The 12,667-nt window shown below is 45.6% G+C and overlaps 1 protein-coding gene across 3 annotated transcripts in view; it reads right to left on the bottom strand.

Moving 5' to 3' along the window:
* The window catches only part of LOC139578671 (exocyst complex component 2-like), a 95,265-nt gene that overhangs the window by 63,293 nt on the left and 19,305 nt on the right, over nt 1-12,667 (bottom strand). For all 3 annotated transcript variants that reach the window (XM_071406595.1, XM_071406594.1, XM_071406597.1), the window contains exon 2: nt 9,030-9,205. In XM_071406595.1, coding sequence (XP_071262696.1) covers nt 9,030-9,147 — 118 coding nt within the window. In that variant the 5' untranslated portion in view covers nt 9,148-9,205. The remainder of the gene's footprint in view (nt 1-9,029; nt 9,206-12,667) is intronic.

Here is a 12,667-nt window from a genome sequence, read left to right as displayed (position 1 = left end):
CGACTGACCCACCGCCAAACCAGTCATGCTGGAGGATGTTGCAGGCAGCAGAACGTTCTCCACGGCGTCTCCAGACTCTGTCACATGTGCTCAGTGTGAACCTGCTTTCATCTGTGAAGAGCACAGGGCGCCAGTGGCGAATTTGCCAATCTTGGTGTTCTCTGGCAAATGCCAAACGTCCTGCACGGTGTTGGGCTGTAAGCACAACCCCCACCTGTGGACGTCGGGCCCTCATACCACCCTCATGGAGTCTGTTTCTGACCGTTTGAGCAGACACATGCCAATTTGTGGCCTGCTGGAGGTCATTTTGCAGGGCTCTGGCAGTGCTCCTCCTGCTCCTCCTTGCACAAAGGCGGAGGTAGCGGTCCTGCTGCTGGGTTGTTGCCCTCCAACGGCCTCCTCCATGTCTCCTGATGTACTGGCCTGTCTCCTGGTAGCGCCTCCATGCTCTGGACACTACGCTGACAGACACAGCAAACCTTCTTGCTACAGCTCGCATTGATGTGCCATCCTGGATGAGCTGCACTACCTGAGCCACTTGTGCGGGTTGTAGACTCCGTCTCATGCTACCACTAGAGTGAAAGCACTGCCAGCATTCAAAAGTGACCAAAACATCAGCCAGGAAGCATAGGAACTGAGAAGTGGTCTGTGGTCACCACCTGCAGAACCACTCCTTTATTGGGGGTGTCTTGCTAATTGCCTATAATTTCCACCTTTTGTCTATTCCATTTGCACAACAGCATGTGAAATTTATTGTCAATCAGTGTTGCTTCCTAAGTGGACAGTTTGATTTCACAGAAGTGTGATTGACTTGGAGTTACATTGTGTTGTTTAAGTGTTCCCTTTATTTTTTTGAGCAGTGTATATATATACAGTGGGGAGAACAAGTATTTGATACACTGCCGATTTTGCAGGTTTTCCTACTTACAAAGCATGTAGAGGTCTGTAATGTTTATCATAGGTACACTTCAACTGTGAGAGACGGAATCTAAAACAAAAATCCAGAAAATCACATTGTATGATTTTTAAGTAATTAATTTGTATTTTATTGCATGACATAAGTATTTGATCACCTACCAACCAGTAAGAATTCCGGCTCTCACAGACCTGTTAGTTTTTCTTTAAGAAGCCCTCCTGTTCTCCACTCATTACCTGTATTAACTGCACCTGTTTGAACTCGTTACCTGTATAAAAGACACCTGTCCACACACAATCAAACAGATTCCAACCTCTCCACAATGGCCAAGACCAGAGAGCTGTGTAAGGACATCAGGGATAAAATTGTAGACCTGCACAAGGCTGGGATGGGCTACAGGACAATAGGCAAGCAGCTTGGTGAGAAGGAAACAACTGTTGGCGCAATTATTAGAAAATGGAAGAAGTTCAAGATGACGGTCAATCACCCTCGGTCTGGGGCTCCATGCAAGATTTCACCTCGTGGGGCATCAATGATCATGAGGAAGGTGAGGGATCAGCCCAGAACTACACGGCAGGACCTGGTCAATGACCTGAAGAGAGCTGGGACCACAGTCTCAAAGAAAACCATTAGTAACACACTACGCCGTCATGGATTAAAATCCTGCAGCGCACGCAAGGTCCCCCTGCTTAAGCCAGTGCATGTCCAGGCCTGTCTGAAGTTTGCCAATGACCATCTGGATGATCCAGAGGAGGAATGGGAGAAGGTCATGTGGTCTGATGAGACAAAAATAGAGCTTTTTGGTCTAAACTCCACTCGCCGTGTTTGGAGGAAGAAGAAGTATGACTACAACCCCAAGAACACCATCCCAACCGTGAAGCATGGAGGTGGAAACATCATTCTTTGGGGATGCTTTTCTGCAAAGGGGACAGGACGACTGCACCGTATTGAGGGGAGGATGGATGGGGCCATGTATCGCGAGATCTTGGCCAACAACCTCCTTCCCTCAGTAAGAGCATTGAAGATGGGTCGTGGCTGGGTCTTCCAGCATGACAACGACACGAAGCACACAGCCATGGCAACTAAGGAGTGGCTCCGTAAGAAGCATCTCAAGGTCCTGGAGTGGCCTAGCCAGTCTCCAGACCTGAACCCAATAGAAAATCTTTGGAGGGAGCTGAAAGTCCGTATTGCCCAGCGACAGCCCCGAAACCTGAAGGATCTGGAGAAGATCTGTAGGGAGGAGTGGGCCAAAATCCCTGCTGCAGTGTGTGCAAACCTAGTCAAGAACTACAGGAAACGTATGATCTCTGTAATTGCAAACAAAGGTTTCTGTACCAAATATTAAGTTCTGCTTTTCTGATGTATCAAATACTTATGTCATGCAATAAAATGCAAATTAATTACTTAAAAATCATACAATGTGATTTTCTGGATTTTTGTTTTAGATTCCGTCTCTCATAGTTGAAGTGTACCTATGATAAAAATTACAGACCTCTACATGCTTTGTAAGTAGGAAAACCTGCAAAATCGGCAGTGTATCAAATACTTGTTCTCCCCACTGTATATAAAAAAAAAAATTGTTGTTGTGTTCCTAGGGCCTTCAAAAGTGGGACCCGCCAGTTGCCTATCCCTGGCATAGCTTATTCTTTAAACATCAAATAGGCTCATTTCTCACCAGAATGAGGCTGTGATTTGGGAGGTTCAGCTCCATCTCAGCCTTCAGTAGGGCCCTCTTTTTTTGCCAGATCTGCAAAAAGTGCCCACCAGGGTTCTACATAGGCCTAGAGCCCGGCCTGTGCGTGCGCTTTTGCTGTTCACGCCGTTGGTGACCGAGATGGCCGCCTCGCTTCGCGTTCCTTGGAAAATATGCAGTATTTTGTTTTTTTATGTGTTATTCCTTACATTGGTACCCCAGGTAATCTTAGGTTTCATTACATACAGTCGGGAGGAACTACTGAATATAAGAGCAACGTCAACTCACCATCGTTACAACCAGGAATATGACTTTCCCGAAACGGATCCAGTGTTTTGCCTTCCACCCAATACAATGGATCTGATCCCAGCCGGCGACCCTATGCGACGCCGTAAAAGGGGCATACGTAGCGGTCTCCTGGTCAGGCTTCGGAGAAGGGCACATCGCGCTCCACTCCGTAGCATACTACTCGCCAATGTCGTCTTGACAATAAGGTTGATGAAATCCGAGCAAGGGTAACATTCCAGAGAGACATCAGAGATTGTAACGTTCTCTGCTTCACGGAAACATGGCTCACTCAAGAGACGCTAACGGAGTCGGTGCAGCCAGCTGGTTTCTTCACGCATCGCGCAGACAGAAACATACATCTTTCTGGTAAGAAGAGGGGCGGGGGTGTATGCCTTATGATTAACGAGACGTGGTGTGATCATAACAACATACAGGAACTCAAGTCATTCTGTTCACCTGATCTAGAATTCCTCACAATCAAATGTTGACCGCATTATCTACCAAGGGAATTCTCTTCGATTATAATCACAGCCGTATATATTCCCCCCCAAGCAGACACATCGATGGCCCTGAACGAACTTTATCTGACTCTTTGTAAACTGGAAACCACACACCCTGAGGCTGCATTCATCGTAGCTAGGGATTTTAACAAGGCTAATCTGAAAACAAAACTCCCTAAATTCTATCAGCATATCGATTGTGCTACCAGGGCTGGTAAAACCTTGGATCATTGTTATACTAACTTCCGCAACGCATATAAGGCCCTCCCCCGCCCTCCTTTCGGAAAAGCTGACCACGACTCCATTTTGTTGCTTCCAGCCTACAAACAGAAACGAAAACAACAAGCTCCCTCGCTCAGGTCTGTTCAACGCTGGTCCGACCAATCTGATTCCACGCTTCAAGACTGCTTCGATCACGCGGATTGGAATATGTTCCGCATTGCGTCCAACAACAATATTGACGAATACGCTGATTCGGTGAGCGAGTTCATTAGAAAGTGCATTGACGATGTCGTACCCACAGCAACGATTAAAACATTCCCAAACCAGAAACCGTGGATTGACGGCAGCATTCGCGTGAAACTGAAAGCGCGAACCACTGCTTTTAACCAGGGCAAGGTGACCGGAAACATGACCGAATACAAACAGTGTAGCTATTCTCTCCGCAAGGCAATCAAACAAGCTAAGTCCCAGTATAGAGACAAAGTAGTCGCAATTCAACAGCTCAGACACAAGAGGTATGTGGCAGGGTCTACAGTCAATCACGGATTACAAAAAGAAAACCAGCCCCGTCGCGGACCAGGATGTCTTGCGCCCAGACAGGCTAAATAACTTTTTTGCTCGCTTTGAGGACAATACAGTGCCACTGACACGGCCCGCTACCAAAACCTGCGGGCTCTCCTTCACTGCAGCCGAGGTGAGTAAAACATTTAAACGTGTTAACCCTCGCAAGGCTGCAGGCCCAGACGGCATTCCCAGCCGCGTCCTCAGAGCATGCGCAGACCAGCTGGCTGGTGTGTTTACGGACATATTCAATCAATCCTTATCCCAGTCTGCTGTTCCCACATGCTTCAAGAGGGCCACCATTGTTCCTGTTCCCAAGAAAGCTAAGGTAACTGAGCTAAATGACTACCGCCCCGTAGCACTCACTTCCGTCATCATGAAGTGCTTTGAGAGACTAGCCAAGGACCATATCACCTCCACCCTACCGGACACCCTAGACCCACTCCAATTTGCTTATGACCCAATAGGTCCACAGACGACGCAATCGCAACCACACTGCACACTGCCCTAACCCATCTGGACAAGAGGAATACCTACAGTGGGGAGAACAAGTATTTGATACACTGCCGATTTTGCAGGTTTTCCTACTTACAAAGCATGTAGAGGTCTGTCATTTTTATCATAGGTACACTTCAACTGTGAGAGACGGAATCTAAAACAAAAATCCAGAAAATCACATTGTATGATTTTTAAGTAATTAATTTGCATTTTATTGCATGACATAAGTATTTGATCACCTACCAACCAGTAAGAATTCCGGCTCTCACAGACCTGTTAGTTTTTCTTTAAGATGCCCTCCTGTTCTCCACTCATTACCTGTATTAACTGCACCTGTTTGAACTCGTTACCTGTATAAAAGACACCTGTCCACACACTCAATCAAACAGATTCCAACCTCTCCACAATGGCCAAGACCAGAGAGCTGTGTAAGGACATCAGGGATAAAATTGTAGACCTGCACAAGGCTGGGATGGGCTACAGGACAATAGGCAAGCAGCTTGGTGAGAAGGAAACAACTGTTGGCGCAATTATTAGAAAATGGAAGAAGTTCAAGATGACGGTCAATCACCCTCGGTCTGGGGCTCCATGCAAGATTTCACCTTGTGGGGCATCAATGATCATGAGGAAGGTGAGGGATCAGCCCAGAACTACACGGCAGGACCTGGTCAATGACCTGAAGAGAGCTGGGACCACAGTCTCAAAGAAAACCATTAGTAACACACTACGCCGTCATGGATTAAAATCCTGCAGCGCACGCAAGGTCCCCCTGCTTAAGCCAGTGCATGTCCAGGCCCGTCTGAAGTTTGCCAATGACCATCTGGATGATCCAGAGGAGGAATGGGAGAAGGTCATGTGGTCTGATGAGACAAAAATATAGCTTTTTGGTCTAACTCCACTCGCCGTGTTTGGAGGAAGAAGAAGTATGACTACAACCCCAAGAACACCATCCCAACCGTGAAGCATGGAGGTGGAAACATCATTCTTTGGGGATGCTTTTCTGCAAAGGGGACAGGACGACTGCACCGTATTGAGGGGAGGATGGATGGGGCCATGTATCGCGAGATCTTGGCCAACAACCTCCTTCCCTCAGTAAGAGCATTGAAGATGGGTCGTGGCTGGGTCTTCCAGCATGACAACGACACGAAGCACACAGCCATGGCAACTAAGGAGTGGCTCCGTAAGAAGCATCTCAAGGTCCTGGAGTGGCCTAGCCAGTCTCCAGACCTGAACCCAATAGAAAATCTTTGGAGGGAGCTGAAAGTCCGTATTGCCCAGCGACAGCCCCGAAACCTGAAGGATCTGGAGAAGATCTGTAGGGAGGAGTGGGCCAAAATCCCTGCTGCAGTGTGTGCAAACCTAGTCAAGAACTACAGGAAACGTATGATCTCTGTAATTGCAAACAAAGGTTTCTGTACCAAATATTAAGTTCTGCTTTTCTGATGTATCAAATACTTATGTCATGCAATAAAATGCAAATTAATTACTTAAAAATCATACAATGTGATTTTCTGGATTTTTGTTTTAGATTCCGTCTCTCATAGTTGAAGTGTACCTATGATAAAAATTACAGACCTCTACATGCTTTGTAAGTAGGAAAACCTGCAAAATCGGCAGTGTATCAAATACTTGTTCTCCCCACTGTATGTGAGAATGCTGTTCATCGACTACAGCTCAGCATTTAACACCATAGTACCCTCCAAACTCGTCATCAAGCTCGAGACCCTGGGTCTCGACCCCGCCCTGTGCAACTGGGTCCTGGACTTCCTGACGGGCCGCCCCCAGGTGGTGAGGGTAGGTAACAACATCTCCACCCTGCTGATCCTCAACACTGGGGCCCCACAAGGGTGCGTTCTGAGCCCTCTCCTGTACTCCCTGTTCACCCACGACTGCGTGGCCATGCACGCCTCCAACTCAATCATCAAGTTTGCGGACGACACTACAGTGGTAGGCTTGATTACCAACAACGACGAGACGGCCTACAGGGAGGAGGTGAGGGCCCTCGGAGTGTGGTGTCAGGAAAATAACCTCACACTCAACGTCAACAAAACAAAGGAGATGATTGTGGACTTCAGGAAACAGCAGAGGGAGCACCCCCCTATCCACATCGACGGGACAGTAGTGGAGAAGGTGGAAAGTTTTAAGTTCCTCGGTGTACACATCACGGACAAACTGAATTGGTCCACCAACACAGACAGCGTTGTGAAGAAGGCGCAGCAGCGCCTCTTCAACCTCAGGAGGCTGAAGAAATTCGGCTTGTCACCAAAAGCACTCACAAACTTCTACAGATGCACAATCGAGAGCATCCTGTCGGGCTGTATCACCGCCTGGTACGGCAACTGCTCCGCCCACAACCGTAAGGCTCTCCAGAGGGTAGTGAGGTCTGCACAACGCATCACCGGGGGCAAACTACCTGCCCTCCAGGACACCTACACCACCCGATGTCACAGGAAGGCCATAAAGATCATCAAGGACAACAACCACCCAAGCCACTGCCTGTTCACCCCGTTATCATCCAGAAGGCGAGGTCAGTACAGGTGCATCAAAGCAGGGACAGAGAGACTGAAAAACAGCTTCTATCTCAAGGCCATCAGACTGTTAAACAGCCACCACTAACATTTAGTGGCCGCTGCCAACATACTGACTCAACTCCAGCCACTTTAATAATGGGAATTGATGGAAATTATGTAAAAATGTACCACTAGCCACTTTAAACAATGCCACTTAATATAATGTTTACATACCCTATATTACTCATCTCATATGTATATGTATATACTGTACTCTATATCATCTACTGCATCTTGCCATCTTTATGTAATACATGTATCACTAGCCACTTTAAACTATGCCACTTTATGTTTACATACCCTACATTACTCATCTCATATGTATATACTGTACTCTATACCATCTACTGCATCTTGCCTATGCCGTTCTGTACCATCACTCATTCATTATTCTTTATGTACATATTCTTTATCCCTTTACACTTGTGTGTATAAGGTAGTAGTTGTGGAATTGTTAGGTTAGATTACTTGTTGGTTATTACTGCATTGTCGGAACTAGAAGCATAAGCATTTCGCTACACTCGCATTAACATCTGCTAACCATGTGTATGTGACAAATAAAATTTGATGGAGATTGTGGCCAAAGCAATTTAGCCAGGGCCAGTTTAGTTGCCTCACTGCAGCCACAATGTTGTCCCAGTTGTCTGTGGTGATACAATACAGTTTATTTTCATCAAGGGCCCAGTCTAGCCATCCCGATTGCAGGGCTTTCGCCAGGTTGTCGGCTGTGTGGGATTCCGGCATGTAGGTTGTTTCTTATCAGCGGGATTTCAGTTTCCAGTTTCACTGTCAGGCACATGTAAAGACTCATATTTAAATTTGACCAATGTTCCCTCTAAGCTGCGTGCAGTAGCCTCAGACTGCCATGCAGCGTACCTGTTAGTTAACACTATCAATGTTACCCTTTACTGTGGCAATTGTGATTGAATCAACGCAATATTAGCCACTTTCAATGCAACATACAGAAACAAAACAAACTATGCAAGAGATTTTGTTGTAGGCAGAACGCATCGGAGTAGGATTCTATTGCACAAGACTCAACACAGACCGGTGTGGCATAACCAATCAGAGCTGCAGTAGGCTTATATTCAAATAGATCATTGCCATATATGGATATGTGCCATTTACTTTGAACTGGACTGTGTTTACAGCTGCGGTTGTGAGTAGATGAGCTTGTTTTGAGATCAAAGCAAGAGCTGCATGTAGCCACGTGTGCACATTTTGTTCATGTTCTTTGCTATTTAACTAGTTATTAGCCCAGTTATAGATCATTTTTAGTCAGCAATAGGGGACTGATTGCTTCCTACAAGAGCACAAAACATGTACGTTTCCTTGAAATTGCTTTGAAAAGCGAGTCAGGTAAAGAGCTTTTTTTTTTGTCTTAAAGGGGCAGTGTTGTATTTTGAGACATTTATTGGTGTCTGCAAACAGGTTAGTCCAAGTCATCTGGTTCTCCATGGTCGTTAAGTTTGAAACCAAAATGTACCCAAATATGGGATGTTACTTTTTGTTTTTGCTACGAGAGCCAAAACATTTTCACCTCACTCCTCCGATCTACTGTAGCAATATTAAGGCCAGAGGTGAAGTGCAGTGGACACACGCACCCTATAGACCTTCAAAGATTTTCTCCTATCAGCACCCAGCCCCTGCGCATATAGCGGATTTGCTGATTGTGGCGCATCAAAAGATAGTTAGAAAGAGGAGGAAACATATACAGCTTGATAGACACACTAAATGTCTATGCAAGTTTGTGCTTTCATGTATACATGTGTGTGTCGTACCAACGAGGTCAGCGGGACCCGTGCCCAGGTTCTCTCCTCGGATGGTGACCTTGGTCCATGAGGTGCCCTCATTGGGCGAGATGCCCGTGACCAGGGGGGGCTGGCGGACACGAGACATGGTAGGTCACGCTGATCGTCACACGTGTGCAGGAACACAGGAAGAATCAGTCAGCAACCTGTGAACATGCCAAGGGGCAGCGGGAGGAGGACACACAATACTGGTTATTAACACGGAGACGAGGAGAGACAGACAGTTGTAATGTACAGTTACAATGCATTATTACTTTTTATAAACATACATGTCTTTATAAATGTATTATTATAAGACATTTAATACATCTAAAAAAGGTTTCTAAGAGTTTAAGTAGGAAGGCTACAACTTCTACACACACAGGAGGACATGAAGGTGCTGGTAGGAGCTCCGAGTCTGAGACCAGACAAGAGAGAGAAAAAGGGGGAGGGTAGGAGCTCCGAGTCCGAGACCAGACAGAGAGAGAGAAAAAGGGGGAGGAAAGGAAGAATGTAAACCTCGGAGAGAAGGATAAATAAACGTGCTCTCCCTCATCGATTCCACATAACCTACTCAATGTGTGTATGAGACTGTATAGCTAGGCCTAGCCTAACACCTAGAGGAGGTACGTGTAATGTGTATGTAATGATGAGGGAGAACATAGACAGTAAAACGCCAATCACCTGTGTAGACGATATGCCAATGTGGAAGAGAAATTACACAGGCCAGATACAATTCTGAAAGAAATGTGCAACTATTAGCCTAAGCCTATCAAAAGGAGGAAAGCGGGAGGGAGGAAGGATAGAGGAAAACGGGATAGAAAACGGCATAGATGTGTTATGAATGGATGTGAGAATATCTAAAAAGCCAGTATGAGGGTGTTTTTTCATTTTTCGCTAACACATGTGGCAATAAATTGCTGCCAGGTCCGGTTGAAAAACCTAACTGCTTTGCAAACACTATATCCAAAACACGTTCCCCACAAACAAGGCAGGAATTCACATGGAACAGAGCAGACAAGCAACCAGGGAACCATGGGTGACGCAGCACCATGGGTGACGCAGCAGATTTGTGGCAACATCATCTCAGAGCATACGTGTAGACTTGTTGAACAAATCTTTCTATACACTTTATATAAGTTTAATTAAGAGCTTGTTGCGTAAAGAGATGGGGGTCTGTAAACTCAAATAAAGAATAGGAATATTTGTCACATGCTTCGTAAAAAACAGGTGTAGACAAATAGTGAAATGCTTACGCGTCCTTTTCCAACAATGCAGAGTTGAAGATGAAAAGAAAAAGACGGATTTTCTTTTAGATAAATAGTGACACAAGGAATAAATACACAGTGAATATGAATAACAATAATGAGTAAGAATAACATGGCTGTATACAGGAAGTACCAGTACCAAGTCGATGTGCAGGGGTACTTGGTAATTGAAGTGCCTTCAGAAAGTTAAAGTAGTGGATCACATATCTGTGTCCCCATGTTAAAGCTTTTTGGGTACAAAAAAAAATTAGCATAAATCTAAGTAGCCAATCATTCTGAGCATTTAATTGATTATTGACCAACGTGGTTGAGGTTAGGGAGTGAACTAAGACAGAGCAATACTCTGAAAAGCAGTGTCCTTCCGAGATGGACATATACAGTGCCTTCAGAAAGTATTCATACCCCTTGACTTATTCCACATGTTGCTGTTTTAAAGCCCGATTTTTTTTTCTCACCCATCTACACACTTTACCCCATAATGCATTGTTTCCCAAACTCAGTCCTCGGGGCCCCAAGGGGTGCACATTTAAGTTTTTGCCCTAACACTACACAGCTGATTCAAATGATCAAACCCGGATGATTAGTTGATTATTTGAATCATCTGTGTAGTGATAGGGCAAAACAAAAAAACGTGCACCCCATGTGGTCCAGAGAACCGAGTTTGGGAAACCCTGCCATAACGACTAAGTGAAAACACGTTTTTAGAAATTGTAGCAAATTTATTGAAAATGAAATACAGAAATATCTAATTTATTGTACAGTACATAAGTACTCACACCCCTGAGTCAATACACGATAGAATCACCTTTGGCAGCTGCGAGTCTTTATGGTTAAGTCTCGAAGAGCTTTGCACACCTGGATTGTAAAAAATTCTTCAAACTCTGTCAACCCACTCAACTACGGCCCCCGTCGATGTAGTCCACAATCATCTCCTTGGTCTTGCTGACATTGAAGGAGATGCTGTTGCCCTGGTCCACACTGCCAGGTCTCTGACCTTGCTATAGGCTGCCTCATCGTAGTCCGTGATCAGTCCTACCACTGTCATGTCGTCAGCAAACTTGATGATGGTGTTGGAGTCATGCGCGGCCACACAGTCATGGGTGAACACGGAGTCCAGGAGGGGACTAAGCACACACCCTTGACTCAAAGGGGATGTAACTCATGTAGCATAACCCCCGCTGTCTTGTGCTTGTCAGAGGAAATCTAGGGGCAGGGGCATCTGACATGGAGAAGATAAGAGGTTAACAGGCCTTAAACAAGCCCCTCATCTGTCATTCATCTAGCCTATATGTTTAGGGTGGGAGTTGGAGTGGAGGGGGAATATAAGGGTGAGTGTGTCTTCTTCTGCATAAAATGTCTACGACTGTTGTGTTACCTCAACAGGAGTGTTTATATCCCTGTCTTGGGAATACATGTGAAGAGAGACACACACACACACACACACACACACACACACACACACACACACACACACACACACACACACACACACACACACACACACACACACACACACACACACACACACACACACACACACACACACACACACACACACACACACACACACACACACAGAGGCTGGACAGAACGACAGCTCTGCTCGGTTGCGTGCGAGGGGCCGAGCTGGCGCTGTGTGGTCTGTGTGTATGTGAGAGAGCATGTGGAGGGATCTGTGCTGCGGAGCAGTCTGGGTAGTGTGTGTGTGTGTGTGTGTGTGTGTGTGTGTATATATATATATATGTGTGGTCTGGGTGTGTGGTCTCTGGCTCGGGCCTGGGGAGAGCCTGTTGACGGCTGGGATGAGAAAAGAGCTGCTGTGTTTACTTTACTCTGGGGGCCATGCATGGACATGGGAACACAGCCCAAACCCCTCCGTTCTGTAACACACACACCCTTCACTGGAAGTAAGGGGTCTAGTCCGAACCATGAAAAACGTCCCCAGACCATTATTCCTCCTCCACCAAATGTTATATATGGCACTTTGTATTGGGGCAGGAAGTGTTCTCCTGGCATCTGCCAAATCCAGATTTGTCCGTCGGACTGCCAGATGGTGAAGCGCGATTCATCACTCTAGAGTAGAGGTCGATTGATTATGATTTTTCAACGCCGATGCCGATTAAATCGGACGATTTTTTAAAATGTATTTGTAATAATGACAATTACAACAATACTGAATGAACACTTATTTTAACTTAATATAATACAAAAATAAAATCAATTTAGCCTGAAATAAATAATGAAACATTTTCAATTTGGTTTAAATAATGCAAAAACAAAGTGTTGGAAAGTAAAAGTGCAATATGTGCCATGTAAGAAAAATAACGTTTAAGTTCCTTGCTCAGAACATGAGAACATATG

Source organism: Salvelinus alpinus, chromosome 6 (genome assembly GCF_045679555.1).
Source record: "Salvelinus alpinus chromosome 6, SLU_Salpinus.1, whole genome shotgun sequence".
Taxonomy (NCBI): Eukaryota; Metazoa; Chordata; class Actinopteri; order Salmoniformes; family Salmonidae; genus Salvelinus; species Salvelinus alpinus.
The sequence above is the reverse complement of the archived record's forward strand: the minus strand, read 5'-3'. Positions and strand labels throughout refer to the sequence as shown.